This window comes from Tasmannia lanceolata, unplaced genomic scaffold, assembly GCF_043159265.1.
Source record: "Tasmannia lanceolata isolate RefF3 unplaced genomic scaffold, GAP_Taslan_0.1 ptg000024l, whole genome shotgun sequence".
NCBI lineage: Eukaryota > Viridiplantae > Streptophyta > Magnoliopsida > Canellales > Winteraceae > Tasmannia > Tasmannia lanceolata.
In genome coordinates, this window is record NW_027518701.1 from 8,926,512 (window position 1) to 8,944,876 (window position 18,365).

The following is an 18,365-nucleotide window of genomic DNA, read 5'->3' on the forward strand; positions in this document are numbered from 1 at the left end:
GAAGAAAGCTCTATATGGATTGAAGGAATCACCAAGGACATGGTATAGTCGCATTGACGGATATTTCATGAAGAATGGTTTCAAAGGTGTCCTTATGAACACACCCTCTATATCAAAGAGACCACCCAAGGTGAGTTTTTGGTTGTTTACTTATATGTTGATGACTTGACTTTTACCAAGTGTGAAGAATTCAAAAGAAATATGATGCAAGAATTTGTGATGACTGGCATGGGTTTTAAATACATCTTTTGTGGAGCTAAACCAAACCTTAAACATTTTGTTCAACCCCAAGAGAAGAATTTTGTAGAGAAGGAGAGAGAGATCACGTTTTGGAATCGAAAAGCACGAATCGAGGTAAGAACTATGTTCTTGGTTGATTTTGGTCTTCTTGGAAACCATAAAACAAGGATTTAAAGTAATTAAAGGATGTGATTGCCGATCGTTATGACTTAGAATAAGAACTATTTGACTAATCTCGGATTCCTTGGGGTTTATATCGTTCTCCAATCCCCAACAAACCCAATATCAGATTGTTGTAGCCATATAATTGAAGTTTTGAAAGGCTTAGACCTAAAAGTGAAAATTTGTTTGCAATAATTCTCTATAGTGATTCAGAACATGAAATCAGGTTTGATGGATTCGCTTCTGCGCAAGGAGTCCATCTGATCCGACCTCGCGCGATTTGGAGTCCGAACGAAGGAGATATGAATTTCTGAAGTTTTAGAGAAATCATGTAAAATCTGGAATTCTCGTGCTGAAACCCAGTTCGCACTTCAGACTCCCGATTAAGGGTGTTCGGGTGCCCGAAGGGCCATTCAGACATCTTGTTCGGGCGTCCGAACATGAAGGGAACCGAAACATGAGAGTTGGATTTCCTTCTGAAATTCTCAGAGACATCCAAAGTGGCTTTTGAAGGGCGTTCGGGAGTCAAAAGGTTCTGTTCAGGCATCCGAACCCGGTGGGAATTGTAAAGTTGTTTTGAGATTTTGGAACTTGAGATTAGTAGTCTGGGCTTACTTTCAAAGGCCCTTATTTGATGAATATGGTCTGTTTGGATTAGGTGTTTGACTATCAGAGTGGAATTTAAGGAGAAACATTCGACATTAAGGTACGTAATAACGTACTATTCTGGGTGACTTGTTAATCTCATTCGATTCAACTACCGTATCATTGAATATTAGATTTGTGTATCTCTGTTTGTTAATATATATTACTTTAGTAACTATCTGGATTTAGCATGCCTCTTTTTGTAACCCTTTGGAACCCTATGACTTCTACACTTACCATTGCTTCACTTATTGTTCTGGCATTATTTTATTTCGTTATACATGATATGAACCTTTGAACCTTTGAAACCCCTATGGAACCTTTTGCCGAGCTTTGTCTCTCACATTTATGGACTCTTTGATATCATCCGTTGTGGACTTTGGCACTATCAATTTTGGATACTTATGTGGAGGCTTGGATTATTTCTGGACCCTACCATATGGGGGTAAATCAATTGGCAACTCTGGACCCAACCGTGGGGATAGTACGCGATGACTCTGGACCCTGCCATATGGGGGTAAAACAATTGGCCCTGTCGACAAGTATCTGAACTTTAGAGGAACTAGTTCCAACACTGTGGGCAGTCGGTGTAAGCAATAACGCGCCTTTTGGGCTAGGCCGATGAGCTGGAAGTGGATTTTGTATTCTATACCTTACACTTTGGATACTTTTTGGCACCGACCGGCATTCTGACATTGTTTAATTCCTATTGCACCGTTGTTCAGTAGTTTGTATTGATATGCATCTTCGGTCATTGCCTTACCCATTATTTTGTCGGAGAAATCCTTATTCGGTTTTGGCTACGATTATTTGACCCTTATTGAGCCTTGGCATGCATAGATCTACACTTAGAGTAGTGCTTTATTAAGTGTTGAGCTTTTCAGCTGATTGTGGTTCATAATATTTTCAGATTTTGATCCTCGTGAGGCGAACGAGGAAGAGGACGCTTCGATCTCTAAGGAGCTATGCGTCAGAAAAAATAGGTAATTTATTTGCTTTATTTTCAATGAGTATTAAGAACAAATGTATTAGACTACGTTATGTTAATTTTGATTTAGTTGTGGAGAGCGTTGAGATCTAGATTTGATTATGTTAAACACTTGTTATTGGAGGATTTGATATTTTAATTATGAAACGCCATGTATAGATCTGTTACTGCTTTGTAGCCTTGTATGCTTGTGGGATTTACCTTGCAGGTGTACGGCGTTGTCATGTCCTATGCGAAGGGTGTGGTTTGGGTCGTGACATGGGTCTTCTCTATTTGTTTCTTGCCATTGAGGTCAACCAAAGAGATAGTGGAATTTTTATTTCTCAAACGAAGTACACAAAAGATTTGCTAAAGAGGTTTAGAATGGAAGGTACTACACATAGTAGCGCATCTTTGGAAGTTGGCTTGAAACTATGCAAAAATGAGGATAAGCAATGAGTTGATTCAACTCTTCATAAAAGCCTTGTCGGTAGTATCATGTACTTAACAGCCACAGGACCGGATCTTACGTGTGCGGTGAGTATGATTAGTAGATTTATGGAATCACCAAAAAGTAGTCATTGAGAAACCGGTTGTGGAAGAGTTGATGATTCAAGCTTAGTAGGTTATTGTGATAGTGATTAGGGAGGAATTGTTGATGATAGCAAAAGTACTTCCGGCTATGTTTTTAACATTGGTTCGGGTGCGATTTCGTGGGCATCAAAGATGCAATCGGTTGTTGCTCTTTCAACGGCAGAAGCAGAGTACATTTCATAATCTTCGGTGAGTTGTCAAGCTCTTTGGCTACGATGGGTGTTTGAAGAACTCAAATATCCACAAGATGGTGATTCAAGTTTATTTTGTGATAATAGTTCCGCGATTTCACTCACAAAGAATTCAATTTTTCAAGGCAAAAGCAAGCACATAAGGATCAAGTATCATTTTATTCGAGACTTGGTAAATGATAGAGTTGTCAACTTTCATTTTTGTAAAACTCAAAATCAAGTTGCAGATATTTTTACAAAGGCTTTGAAGTCCGATACATTCATCAAGATGAAGACAAAACTCGGCATGGGTAGTGGTCTAGCTTAAGGGGGGCTGTTGGAAATCTATGCTTTGACCACTTGACCACCTATTCACTTGACTCTTAGATTTTGCATGGTTGATGCAGTGCCAACATGGCAGCCATGTCATGCTTATGTGGTTTTGGTGGAGTTCCAAGGTGCGTTCCCGTATTAAAGTTTCTGACCAATTTTCAACCACTTTTTTGGGCTATTAAATGGCAGATTCATGGAAAATGATAAACTACAAAGTTGTAGGTCTTTTTTATATCTTTTGTGCTCGAAAATTGGACAAGTGGTTAGAAAGTTACGGTAGTATTAGTGGACTGTGTCTATTGGGTTCTCAAACCAGTCAAAGCTAGTGAGTTCCATTGTAATTACTCACTAAGTTAGCTTGTGGAAGAAGTTGGACGAATTTTCTTGGCTTTTCTTTTATTTAAAGAGTTAGAAACCATCTTGGGAGAGGATTCTGGATTTTGATTAACTTATGTAATTGATGGAATATCAATTGGGTTGAGCATTGCTCCCATTTTCTTCTTCTTCTCTTGGATGTGTTCGTGTGTTTTTATTTTTCTTCTTCTTCCCTCTTAAGCACCCGCATCATTTGGTATCAGAGCCAACGTTACTCTCTTGGGCTAGCTTTGATTTGATTTTCATAGTGGTACGAAGAGGCAGAGGAAGGCGTGGTAACCAAATGATGAAAGATTTGAGAGATGAAAGAGATGACGAACTTTAAGCGGTTTGAAGACAAGTTGAGCAACTTACCATGCGACTTGAAAACCAAGAGGGTCATAGTGAGCGTAGTGGATCAAGCCGTGGACTAGTGACGAGTCCGATGTGAATCCCTTCTCCAATACATGTGAGGAGTCTAGGTTGGAAAGGTTCTATCTTGATTTGCCGGAGTTCCATGGTCGTCTACAATCCGAAGAGTTTCTTGAATGGCTTAGTTTCATTGAGAAATTCTTTGATTATAAGGAGACACCCAAAAGCTAACGTGTGAAACTTGTGGCTACAAGACTTCGTGGCTACGCTTCAACATGGTGAGATAAAGTTCATGAAATGAGAATCCGCAAAGAAAAGCGTTAGATTTCTTCTTGGGACAAAATGATGTCAAGACTTAAGGAGAAATTTCTTCCATTGGATTTTTCTCAAATTATCTTCTTTCAATTCAACAACCTACGCCAAGAATCCAAGAGTGTGTTGGACTACACCGAAGAGTTCTACAAACTCATGGCTCGTAATGATATTCCATAGGGTGAAGATCAACTTGTGGCAAGGTATGTTGATGGTTTGAAGTTTTCTATTCATGATGAAGTGGTTGCATCGATCATTGAGAGTCAATGATGCATATCAACTAGCCTTGAAGGTGGAGGCTAAGCTTGCTCGTCGTGATGCTAAAAAGTATGTGGATATTCGTAGTCTCTATCCTTCTTCTAAAGGTGAATCTTCACATGGTGGAGGTACAAAGTCAAAGTCCGAATATTTCAACAAAAATTCTACAAAATCAGCCCTTACACATCAAGTTGAAAATCAGTCCAATCGTCCCAACAATCTAAATGCTTGTTTCAAGTGTGGTCAAGTTGGCCATCATTACAAAGATTGTCCAAAGAGGCAAGCTGTAGCCTTCGGTGATGAAGAAATTGATGAGGATGCTGTTGATGATTCAAATCAGCCCATATATGATGAGGAAATTGAACCCGAAGAAGGAGAAAGTTTGGTGATCCAAAGAGCACTTGCTACACCAAAGGTTAAATCCAATGATGATTGGCTTCGTTCCAATATTTTCAAGACTTGATGCAAGTCTCATGACAAGGTTTGCACCATTGTGATTGACGGTGGGATTTGTGAGAACATCGTATCTCATGAAATGGTGAACAAGCTCAAGCTCAAAGTCGAACCACATCCAAAGCCCTATCGGATTGCATGGTTCAAGAAAGATAATGAGATAAAAGTTACTAAGCAATGTTTAGTTTCATTTTCTATGGGTAAGAATTACCATGATTAAGCTTGGTGTGATATAATTCGTATGGATGTATCTCACATTACTTTTAGGAAGGCCATGGCAATATGATAGAAATGTCACCCATGATAGTAGTAAAAATACATACAACTTTCGGATGGGAAAAGTAGAGGTTGTTCTTTTGCCTAGTAAGAGGAAAAGGCATCCAAATCTTTACAAGAGGAGGGTAGTAATTTTCTCACTTCATCAAAGTTTGCAAAAGAAAGTGAGAGTAGTGGTATTGTGTACATGTTAGTGGCAAACGATTTGGAAAATTCTTTCAATGTTCCTAGTAAGTTAGAACCTCTCTTGGAGGAATTCAATGATGTCATACCTGATGAGTTACCCATTGGTCTCCCTCCTTTACGAGACATTCAACATCAAATTGACTTGATTCCTAGTTCTAATCATCCCAACAAGGCTCACTACTGTATGAGTCCTAAAAGCATGAAGAATTAAATAGGCAAGTAATGGAGTTGTTGAATAAAGGCTACATCAAAGAAAGCTTTAGCCCTTGTACGGTGCCGGCCTTACTAACTCCAAAGAAGGATTGAACATGACGTATGTGTGTAGATAGTCGAACTATAAACAGAATCACTATCAAATACCGGTTTCCCATTCCAAGAATTGATGATATGTTTGACATGCTTGCCGGTGCAAAGATATTTTCCAAGATTGATCTTAGAAGTGGCTACCATCAAATTCGAATCAAGTTGGGTGATGAATGGAATACCGCTTTTAAGAAATGTTAAGGCTTATATGAGTGGTTTGTTATGCCATTTGGTATCTCCAATGCTCCAAGTACCTTCATGCGGGTAATAAATCAAGTCCTTCGCCCTTTCATTGGAAAGTTTGTTGTTGTTTATTTCGATGATATTCTTATTTATAGTCATGATAAAAGCGAGCATGTAGAACATTTGAGGGTTGTTCTATCTTAACCACTTTGAGAGGTGAAAAACTCTATGTAAACCTAAAAAGTGTTCTTTCGTGACAACTAGCCTAGATTTTCTAGGCTTTGTTTTGACTTCAACAGGGATTAGAGTGGATGATATGAGAAGATCAAAATTATCCAAGAATGGTATACTCCAAAGAGCTTGCAAGAAGTGAGGAGTTTCCATGGATTGGCCTCATTTTATCGCCGATTCATAAGAAATTTCAGCACTATATCAACCCTCTTGACGGATTGCATGAAGAAAGATGGGTTCAAGTAGACAATGGAGGCCGAAAAGAGTTTTCAACTTATAAAGGACAAGTTGTCTAGTGCTCCTGGGCTTAGTTTGCCGGACTTTGAGAAGATGTTTGAGGTTGATTGTGCTGCATCTCAAGTGAGCATTGGTGGAGTACTTAGCCAAGAACGTCATCCCATTGCTTTCTTTAGTGAAAAACTCAATGAAGCAAAGAAGAATCACTCTAGCTATGATGTGGAATTTTATGCCATTGTTCAAGCACTTCAACATTGGTGATTGTATCTTGTTCAAGGGGAGTTTATTTTGAATTCTGATCATGAAGTTCTCAAGCACATTAACAATCAAGGAAGCCTAATTCGAAGACATGCAAAGTGGGTTTCTTTCTTACAGGAATATACTTTTGTGTTAAAGCATCAGAGTGGAAAGTACAATCAACTGGCAGATGCTCTTAGTAAAATAGTAGCTCTTCTTAATTCCATGAGTGTGCAACTTGAAGGGTTTGATACCATTAGAGACATGTATGCTAACGATGAAGACTTTGGTAAAATTTGGAAGCATTGCAAAGAAGGGAAGCATGAAGATAATCTTCTTCAAGATGATTTTCCCTTTAAGGGGAGTACCTTATGCATTCCAAAATGCTCCCTTAGAGAGTATGTTATTTAAGAGCTACATCCAGGAGGTTTGGGAGGACATTTTGGAAGAGACAAAACCGTTTTGCTAGTGAAAGAGAAGTATTTTTGGCCGACCATTTACCGAGATGTGATGCGTTATGTGAAGAGGTGCCGAATATGCCAAACATGCATGGGACATACTCAAAACACCGGTACCTACTGTCCACTCCCACTTCCTAATGCTCCATGTCAAGATGTTAGTATGGATTTTGTGGTTGGCCTGCTGAGAACTCAAAGAGGTAATGATTCCATCTTTGTTGTTGTTGATGGCTTCTCTAAAATGGCCCATTTCATTCCTTGTAAGAAGTCTATGGCTGCTTCTTATGTTGCTAATCTTTATTTCAATGAGGTAGTTAAGCATCATGGTGTTCCAAACTCCCCTGTTTCGGATAGGAATGCTAAATTCCTTAGTCATTTTTGGAGATGCTTATGGAAAAGAATTGGTACTATCTTGCTCTATAGTAGTGCCTATCACCCTCAAACCGATGGACAAAGCGAGGTGGTGAATCAAACTTTGAGAAATTTGCTTAGGAGTTTGGCGGCAAAGAGGTCCAAGAAATGGGATATGGTGCTTCCTCAAGCGGACTTTTCTTATAATTATGTTGTAAATCATTCTACAGGTAAGAGCCCATTTGAAGTGATCTATGGAAAGAATCCAAAACACTATCTTGATATTGCACCCATTCCTGATCTATCATTGTCCAATAAGAAGGTGAAAGATTTTGCTACTACCATGACAAGGATTCATAAGAAGTGAAGAAGAATCTTGAAGAAAATACCGAGAAGTACAAGCAAGAGGCCAATACTCATCACCGAATCAAAATCTTCATTGAAGGTGATCTTGTGTGGGTTTATTTAAAGAAAGAACGATTTCCAGCTGGTTCCTATAACAAGCTCAATGAAAAGAAGATTGGTCCATGTCGAATTCTCAAGAAAGTCAACGATAATGCATACAAGATTGAGCTCCATCCAAATATCATTACTCACCCAACATTCAATGTTAAAGACTTGACAACCTATCGTGTAGAGCTTAACAAGAACTCATGGGTGAGTTCTTTCTCTCCCACAGATGATGATGCAGTACCAACATGGCAGCCATGTCATGCGTAGGTTGTTTTGGTGGAGTTCCAAGGTGCATTCCCGCATTAAAGCTTCTGACCAATTTCTAACCATATTTTTGGACTATTAAATGGCATATTCATGAAAAATGGTAAAATACAAAGTTGTAGGTCTTTTTGGTATCTTTCTAACAAGTGTTTGTGCTCGAAAATTGGACAAGTGGTTAAAAGGTTATGGCAGTTTTAGTGAACAATGTCTATTGGGTTCCCAAACCAGTCAAAGTTAGTGAATTCCAATGTAATTAGTCACTAAGTTAGCTTGTGGAAGAAGTTGGATGAATTTTCTTGGATTTTCTTTTATTTAAAGGGTTAGAAACCATCTTGGGAGGGGATTTTGGATTTTGATTGACTTATGTAATTGATGGAATATCAATTGGGTTGAGCATTGCTCCCATTTTCATCTTCTTCTCTTGGATGTGTTCTTGTGTTCTTATTTCTCTTCTTCTTCCCTCTTAAGCACCCGCGTCAATGGTTTTAGAACTCTTCTATTTTGGAAGCTTGCAACTTTGACTTGACTTGACCACATTGGAAATCTCCATTGTAGGTGTTAATGGCCCAGGGACTTAGTTTCTTTGTTTTGGAATTATGTAAGACATTTACTTTACCTTTGTTAGTGTGTTAGTGGTACTTAGGGAAGCTAAGTTTAGTTAAAAAAAAATTAATCTCAGATTTGAAGTGCAGGTTAAACATTAGGCCTTGTATCTTATTCATTTAAAAGCCATTTTAGTGAAATTTGAAGGCTCTTGAGTAATATAACAACTTTTTTTTTATGACGTAGGGTGTCCCCACCCCACTTTGTAGAGTGGGACTAATTCCCCCCAGATGCGCGCAATCAGGAGAACAACTTGGGCTTCTTTCTTTGTGTGTTTGACATCAAGAGAATAATTTTCTTCTCTTCTCATCTTCTCCCTCCAACCTAGTTGATTTCATTCCAACAAGAATGACAAACTGGCATCCTTGGCTATCATGAATGGTGTCTATTCAAGATTGACTACTCTCAAAGAATCTAATATGTGAATAAGATCCAAGCAGCACTACTCAATAGAGAATCACTTTGGCTTCCCTACCGCTTGTTGACTCCAAAGCAGCTAAAATCAAGCAACTCATAGAAATGCACACAGGAGAGTGCAAACTCCAGTGTTTTACATACTTGTATCTCCTTTGAGGAAGTATAAGTGCAGACACTCCTCAAAATACAAGTTTAAAAATATAAAAGAAGAAAAAAGAGATGAAAATTGTGAAGAAGAATTTATTCTAATCTTTTTAATGTATAAGATGTGGAAACCCCTAAAGAAAAGAACAAAGAAAAACTCAAAGACTTGACTATTTACACTCTAAGCCTAGGACCCTATTTATACGTACAATTTAAAAAAACTCACTTCTAATAGAAGCTTCTGACCGTGATTCCTAAAATAAATTAAACCCTTGGACATATCATTGTTTACTTTAGTTATTAAATTAATACCACACTCAAGAATGCTATTTAACATCTAACCCTTTCATCAACCTCTTTTATTCTTCATGTAACTATGCAGCTATGTCTATGATCCCACAACCATATCTGTTAGCCCAACTCTTCTAGCTAAGTGCCATAATTAGTGATAACTTAGAAGTTCTTCTTGTCGGATTACTCCATTTAGTTTCTGTTGTTCTTGTTCTTTTGGCTTTTGCTTTTTCTTTGGGGCCCGTTTGGATGCTGAGAAGATTTTGATTTGGATTTCTCACATTTGCAGCCCTTTTTGCATTGTAATTTGGATCGGATCAAATTCTTGGATTTCAAATTCAGCTGCTGACGGTGAAAAAAATCAGATTTCTAAATTTGCTGTGGAAATAAGAAATTGGAAATCCACAAATCTGGCAGTTTCCTTCACCCTCTTTGCTCCTCAACCTCTCCCCTCCATTAGGAAGTACCCCCTTCCTCCATCTCTCCCTCTACATGAGCTGCCGGATCTATTCATTTTGTATTCAAAACTCAATTCCAAATCCAAATACAAAATGGGAGGTATGCAAACGAGCCCTTATACAATTTAGGAGTGTCGTTTAGAGTGTCTATCTACACATAGAGAATTTGGATCTCTCTATACTATATTCAAGGGTAAAATAAAAACAATCAGCTATATTTTGATCTTACTTGTTGCTGTGGTTTTAAAGTTAAAAAATTCAAAGTGGCAGTTAAATATTCATTTCAGATTTGTGTGTAGAGAATTTGGATCTCTCTATACTATTAGCATTTTCAAACAATAATGAGATCAAAACATATTTTTTCTTTAAAATAATTAAATACTTAAATAAAAATAGTAATAAGGAGACAATAATAATGTTTTATGGCGTAAACAAGTCGCATCTCTCTGTTTTATGCAACATATAATAGCATTCTTAATAGAAAATTATTTTTTCTAATATGAATGTTGACAAATAACCTCTAAAATTTATAAAAACTGGGCAATTTATGTTATTGTTGAAGTCAATGGCACTGAAGAGAAATAAATTGATGCTTTTACAAATATGCGGAATAAAAATGAGGGCGAGCCTTGGTGCAACGGTAGGGTTGCTCCATTGTGACCTATAGTGCTCACGGGTTCAAGTCACGAAAACCGCCTCTCTGCAAAGTAGGGGTAAGGCTGCGAACATCTAGCCCTCCCCAGACCCTACAATGGCGGGAACCTCGTGCACTGGGCTGCCCTTTACTAATATGTAGAATAAAAAAGATAATAAATGCCATGTTATCATTAGTCACTCATTATTTTTAGCATGATGATATCTTCTTAATGGTTTGTGCTCTAGTACTACTCGAAAAAATGACTAGTCCAATATAAAAGGGCAAGACAAAGCCAAGTTGGCAGAGTGTTTGGCTTTTTTATTTGCATCATATAATGCTAAAGACCTAATTTCACAATCAAAAAAATTATTTCATGTTAACTACGCATTTTGGTTTTCCCTATATTTCAATTACAGGTCCAATTCATAGTAATTTCATACACTTGTTAACTTATATTTTTGTCATTGTGTTGGCTTTATTCCTATTGTAGAATTGTTTGTGGATTATTTGTGTGGAGAAGACTATGGACGCATTGATTCAAGTTCTCGTAGATATAGCAAAGTGTTCGTGGGAACCTCTTAAGAAACGCATGGACTATCTAAATGGTTTTGAAGGCAATGTTGAAAATTTAAAAAGAGGTGTAGAAGAACTTGTAGCTAGGAGAAATGATATACAAAGACTTGTAGATGACAGACGTTTTAATACTAATGTGGTCCTTGATGAAGTTCAATTGTGGATCGAAAGAGCAGATAAAATGATATTGGAAGCAAATCAGATAGTCAGTGTAGAGGGAAACATGAGATGCCTCATGGGGTGGTGTCCGAATTGGCGTCGGCGATATAGGTTGAGTAAACAGGCAAAAGATAAGGTAGAAACCATTACCAAACACCATGATAAATTAAGGAACATTTGAGATTTTGGCAACAACCCCGCCACGTCCAAGCGTAGAGTCCATCCCTACTTCAATTGATACTCTAAAGACAGTAGATTTGTCATTGAAGAAAGTCATGGATGCTCTCAAGGATGAAAATATCAGAATGATTGGTGTATATGGCATGGGTGGAATTGGAAAAACAACTCTTGTGAAAAATGTAAACAATAAATTGAAAGGGACATCAGCTTTTGAAGCAATAGTGATGGTTACTGTGTCTAAAGATGTAAAATTAAAAATCATCCAAGAAGAAATTGCAAAGAAAGTGGGAATGGAACTCAAAGAGGAAATTGAATCCCTTAGAACAAGTAAACTAAGGAGAAGATTAATGGATTTTAAGAAGTTACTCATAATCTTGGATGATTTGTGGGAAAGATTAGATATAGTCAATATAGGAATTCTCTATGGAGATGAAAATAAAGGGGTGTAAGATTTTATTAAAATCCCGAAGCTTAGATATATGCCGACAAATGGGAAGCAGAGATAATATCCGCGTAAATTTGTTGTCAGCGGATGAATCCTGGAATTTGTTTAGAGAGAAAGTGGGAGATGTTGATAGGCAAAGCTTGCAAAATGTGTCTAGGATGGCTGCTCAAGAATGCCGTGGTCTGCCACTAGCACTTGTTACACTTGGGGGGGCACTAGGTGGTAACAATAATTCATCAGTCTGGGAAAATGCAGTAACCGAACTGAAAAGATCAGACCCGATATATATTGAAGGCACGGAGAAGGAGGTGTATCAATCCCTCAGAATAAGCTTTAGTCATTTGAAAACTGAGGAGCTAAAACAATGTTTTTTGTTCTGTGCTCTATTTCCAGAGGACTTCCAAATCCCTGTGGATAGGATGATTAGATACTTGATTGCTGAGGGAATCTTGGAGAAGTTTGAGAATTTAGAGGAAGCAATGAATAATTAATGATGACTTAGAAGTTCTGCTTGTCGGATTTCTCCAATGAGTTTGTGTTGCTCTTGTTCTTTTGGTTTTTGCCTTTTCTTCATACAATTTAGGAGTGTCGTTTAGAGTGTCTATCTACACATAGAGAATTTGGATCTCTCTATACTATATTCATGGGTGAAATAAAAACAATCAGCTATAGTTTGATCTTCACTTTCAAAGTTAAATAATTCAAAGCGACAACTAAATTTTCATTTCAGATTTGAACTTTTCATTGTGAATTAGAAATATTAAAATTATAAAAAGCATTTTCAAACAATAATGACATCAAAACATAGTTTTTCTTTAAAAACTTAAATACTTAAATAAAAAATATTAATAACGAGACAATAATAATGTTTTATGGCGTAAACAAGTCACATCTCTCTGCAACATATAATAGCAATTTTAATAGAAAAATAATTTTTCTAAAATGAATGTTGACAAATTATTGCCTGAAAAATTTATAAAAACTAGGCAATTTATGTTATTGTTGAAGTCAATGACACTGAAGAGAAATAAATTGATGTTTTTACTAATATGTAGAATAAAATAGATAATAAATGCCATGTTATCGTTAGTCACTCATTATTTTTAGAATGATGATTTCATTTGCATCATACAATGCTAAAGAACTAATTTCACAATAAAAAAGTTATTTCATGTTAACTACGCATTTTGGTTGTCCCTATGTTTCAATTACAAGTCCAATTCATAATAATCTCATAGACTTGTTATCTTCTTTTTTTTGTCATTGTGTTCTCTTTGTTCTTTTTGTAGAATTGTTTGTGGTTTATTTGTGTGGAGAAGACTATGGACGCATTGATTCAAGTTCTCGGACGGATAGCAAACTGTTCGTGGGAACCTTTTAAGAAACGCATGGACTATCTAAATGATTTTGAAGGCAATGTTGAAAATTTAAAAAGACGTGTGCAAGAACTTGAAGCGAGGAGAAACACTATACAGAATCGTGTAGTTGAAAGATGCTCAAATTGTGATGTGGTCACTGACGATGTTCAATTGTGGATCAGAAGGGCAAATGAAATGATATCGGAAGCAAATCAGATAGAGGTCAATGTAGGGGAAAACATGAGATGCCTCATGGGGTGGTGTCCGAATTGGCGTCGGCGATATAGATTGAGTAAACTTGCAAAAGATAAGGTAGACACCATTACCGATCACCATAGTAAAGGAACATTTGAGATTTTGGCAACAGCCCAGCCACCTCCAAGGGTAGAGTCCATCCCTACTTATTCAATTGATGGTCTAAAGACAGTAAATTTGTCATTGAATAAAGTCATGGATGCTCTAAAGGATGAAAATATCAGAATGATTGGTGTACATGGCATGGGTGGAATTGGGAAAACCACTCTTGTGAAAAATGTAAACAATAAATTGAAAGGTACATCAGATTTTGATGCAATTGTGATGGTAACTGTGTCGAAGGATGTAAAATTAAAAATCATCCAAGAAGAAATTGCAAAGAAAGTGGGAATGCAACTCCAAGGGGAAATTGAATCCCTAAGAACAAGTCAACTAAGGACAAGATTAACGGAAGCTAAGAAGTTATTGATTATCTTGGATGATGTGTGGGAAAAATTTGATATAGTCAATATAGGAATTCCCTATTGTGATGAAAATAAGGGGTGTAAGATTTTATTAACATCTCGAAGTTTAGATATATGCAGACGAATGGGAAGCCAAGTTTATATCCCAGTAAATTTGTTGTCAGAGGATGAATCCTGGGATTTGTTTAGAGAGAAAGCGGGAGACGTTGTTGATCGTCAAAGCTTGCAAAATGTGGCAAAGGAGGCTGCTCAAGAATGCCGCAATCTGCCACTAGCCCTTGTTACACTTGGGGGAGCACTACGTGATAACGATAAATTTTTAGAGTGGCAATTTGCAGTAACCGAACTGAAAAGATCAGACCCGATATATATTGAAGGCATGGAAAAGGAGGTGTATCAATCCCTCAGAATAAGCTTTAGTCATTTGAAAACTGAGGAGCTAAAACAATGTTTTTTGTTCTGTGCTCTATTTCCAGAGGACTTCGAAATTCCTGTGGAAAGGATGATTAGATACTTGATTGCTGAGGGAATCTTGGTGAAGTTTGAGAATTTAGAGGAAGCAATGAATAAAGGATGTGCCTTCATTGAGAAACTCAAGTCTTGTAGCTTGTTGCTAGAGAGTGAACAGAAAGGGAAGGTAAGGATGCATGACATGGTACGGGATATGGCCATTTGGATTGCATCCAAAGAAGGTGACTATAGGTTTGTGGTGAAGGCTGGATTAGGACTTGAAGATTGGCCAGAAGTGGAGAGGTTTCAAGAATGTAAGAGGCTCTCGTTGATGAACAACAGAATAAGTAAACTTCCAGATAGAGTGGAATGCCCCCAGCTTCTAACATTATTGATGCAAGGAACTGAAAATTTGGCAGAAATACCCGACAAGTTTTTCGAAACCGTCAGAGATCTTCGTGTTTTGGATATAGGTAGGACTGCTATTTTAAGGATACCGCCATCTCTGGCATGCCTGCAGAACCTTAAGGAACTCTGTATGCAGCATTGTGGGTCTCTTTCGACTGGCTTGTCATTTGTTGGGGAACTGAAAGCACTAGAATCCCTCGATCTCTCTCGTAACAAATTCAGCCAACTGCCAATGGAAATTGGAAATTTGACAAATCTAAGGCATTTGGACTTATCAGAGAATCCAAATCTTGAAGTTATACCACGAAATGCAGTCATATGTAGGTTGACTCGTTTGGAGGAATTGGATATGCATGGAAGCATTGACAGGTGGGAGGTTGAAGGAGAAGGAGAGGGAGAGGCCAGCAACGGCAATGCTATGTTGGCAGAAGTAGCGTCTTTAAGACGGTTGACTAATTTGAGGGTGGAGATAAAAGATGCCCACCGCTTTACCCAAGATGACTTGTTCAGATCTTCGACACATTTGAAGAAATTTCGCTTCCACCTTCAACTTGGAGCACATGAGAATGCTTTTTTATTTGCAGCAGCTATGATAAAGCGATCTTTATGGGAGAATTATTTTATATCTCCAACAGGTAATCGTGAGATAATCATTATTGGTTCAGCACCAATCCCTAAGTGGGTAAAGTTGTTTTTGTTCCCTCAGAGTACTACCCTATACTTAGGATTCCACCAATCGTCAAAGAATCTTTTGGATTTGGATAAGCATGGATTTCAAAGTCTGTTAATTATTTCCATGGAGAATTGTGATGAGATGGAATATCTTATTAGTGGGAAGGATGTTCCCGAATACGCCCTCCAACATTTGCAAGATTTACGACTTTATGAACTTGAAAAGTTAGAGAAGGTAGTGTCTGATGATGAATCCCTTCCACTCCCAACTCTTGCAAACCTCACCACAATGTCTATTAGGAAATGTGATTGTCTAAAGCATGTACTATTCACGCCCAATTTATTGCAAAGAACGCAGAATCTGGCGGAACTCTCGGTTGCGTGGTGTGCGAATGTGGAACACTTGTTTGTGGCGCCAACAGAAAATAAACTAGTGCTTCCTAAACTTCAAAAGTTGGATCTAAACAAGCTCCCAAAGATGGAAAATATGTGGATTGGATTGCCAACACTACAAAGCCTGACTCAACTCGAAATCTCTGGGTGCAATGGGTTGAAAGAAATCTTTTCTTCCGCCCAAGTGAAAGGCCTCCCTAATCTTGCAAAACTCACAGTTAAAGATTGCGGGGAAGTGAAGAAGATAATTTCAGAGGTGGAGGAGGGCGTGGGGGATGAGAATGCAATGCTACCTAAATTGAGATCCTTGGTATTAATACGTCTACGAAAGTTGGAGCATTTCTATGTAAGGCCACTTGCTTTGCATTCCTTGGAAACCACTGAAATAAAGTTATGTCCAAATTTGAAGAAGCTACCATTTGGAGGGCCAGAAAGCGTGCCGTCTCTGCAAAAGATTGAAGCAGAAAGGGGGTGGTGGGAAGGATTGAAGTGGGAAGAAGAAGAAGACAGCTTCAAGGCTCGTTTCCATCCCATCCTCCTCTAAAGACGAAGAGGAGGAAAAAGAAGAAGAGGAGAAGGAGGAGGAAGAAGAAGATGGCAACGTCAATTAAAGGTGAAAGAGATGAAATAGCGAGGTGTTGGATCATTTGATGAAAAGTCTCTCGGAGCTCACCCAATGGGAAGCTGGTACATCTTTCTCTATAGCAGATCCCCTCCTATTCCCTTTATGTGCCTACTCTATTTGTAACTTTGGTGAGTGGCATTCTTCTGTCTTTTCTTTTAAAATTTGTAATTTTATGGACGGGCTTTCTTTTGGTTTTTCCTTTTGAACTCTGTATTGTAATTTTAAGGAGTGCCTTTGTTGGACAAATTATATGTTGTCCAGTAGGGTCTGATATATGGCTTGATTGAATCCAGAAATTAGAAATGTAAATAAATCAGTACTTAACTTTTGTAGAAAACGTTTCTGTAAAATAGATCGAGAAGAATAAGGCTGAGTCGTGCCACTGGTCACTCTCCTTAAGAATCGTATCCGCCCCCTACCGGTGCAAAACGGGATCCGCGAACCGATGCTCCAAGATAAAACAGCCAAAGTTGGCTCTAGTCCACGTGCACTCGCTAACTGGTCCACCCAGAATCACTGTAGAACTGTGCTCAGATCAGAACGGAGGAAAGGAAGAAGACAAGCAGAAACTTTGATGTTTTCTGTAAAAAACTATATTCTCCAATGGTGCTGTTCTCTTCTTTTTATAGATGAGAATATGACTGTTGGAGGATAATTAATCACCATTAAAAGACAAAAACGTTTCTCTCCAACAGTCATATTTGTGACTGTTGAGATTTGAAATGGTTTTGCAATTAAGGGGTGTATCTTTATAAAAAACATGGGGTAAAAAGAAAAACCATTTTTGGGCAATAAAAATAACCTTTTTTATTTAATACCCAAACCCAAACCCGGACCCCGGGCCACGGGCCACGGCCCGGCCCGGCGAGGCAAGGCGCGCGCGCGCGTGTGTGTTATTTACATATGGGCTTGTGCTCTTCTAAAAGCCCAAGACCCAACAAATTCTAAAGCCCCTTGAAGGCTCAAGCCTTTCTCCAACTCTCCATCTTATATGGATGAGAAGAATTTTCTTCCAAAGCAATGTGGGACTATTAATTTGCCTTTGGTTTTGAAAACACACCACAAGCACACTCACCAAGGTCTTGGGTTCAAGTCCCCACATATGCAAAAGTCTTTTGCTTTAAAACAAGAGAGGAAAACATAATTTGAATCTTCCCTCCAAATTTTTTAAACAAAAAGAAAAAGCATCTTTGACTTTTCAAATCTTTTTATTATTTTGTTTAAAAATTCTAACAATCCCCCACAAGATTCAAAATACAGTTGAAAATTGAAAACGGAAGTATCTGAGCACATTAGAAAATAGAGTGGATTCATACCAGTGTCTTTTGGACTTCAATCGATATTTAGGATAAACAGATTACGTTACCGAGTACGGGTAGAGTTAGACTCCTTCAACCTTTCCTCGTGGGTGTAACTGACTAACCTGTTATCCACACTCTACATTCGATTCCTTGGTGATTCATTCACAGTTTTGGAATATTTTGGCCTTGTTCGCCTCTTGGTTCTCATGAATGTTCTAGAGAATTACTCGTTAAATTCTCATAGGAAGCGGCCTTACCTCCACATTCACTTAGGTCAGTCATCAAGTATGCACTGCAAGTAACATACCACCTAATACAGGTTATGATCTGAGTAAGAGTCTATAACTCATCATCTCTCATTTGCAGTGAACACTATCTTTCATCATTTTGCATCTAGGAGTAGGGGGTGATAGTGTTAACAAACCATCCGGTGACTTGTTAGTACCCATTGAACCAAATTCCAGGGATCTCCTTTCACATTGGTTGGGTGTCC

The 18,365-nt window shown here is 38.1% G+C and overlaps 1 protein-coding gene and 1 long non-coding RNA gene across 3 annotated transcripts in view; both read left to right on the forward strand.

Moving 5' to 3' along the window:
• Window positions 1–12,602, forward strand: part of LOC143857206 (uncharacterized) — a 71,627-nt gene extending 59,025 nt beyond the window's left edge. The window contains exon 12 of one of the 2 annotated variants that reach the window (XR_013238514.1): window positions 1,958–2,010. This is a non-coding gene — a long non-coding RNA (uncharacterized LOC143857206). Of the gene's footprint in view, window positions 1–1,957; window positions 2,011–11,079 lie in introns of those variants that run through there. The other variant, XR_013238510.1, reaches the window with a different exon arrangement.
• Window positions 12,603–13,268: 666 nt separating this feature from the next.
• Window positions 13,269–16,490, forward strand: LOC143856993 (disease resistance protein At4g27190-like). The gene has a single exon (XM_077367270.1). It carries the CDS (start codon window positions 13,269–13,271, stop codon window positions 16,488–16,490), a length of 3,222 nt encoding a protein of 1,073 aa, XP_077223385.1.
• Window positions 16,491–18,365: the final 1,875 nt, after the last annotated feature.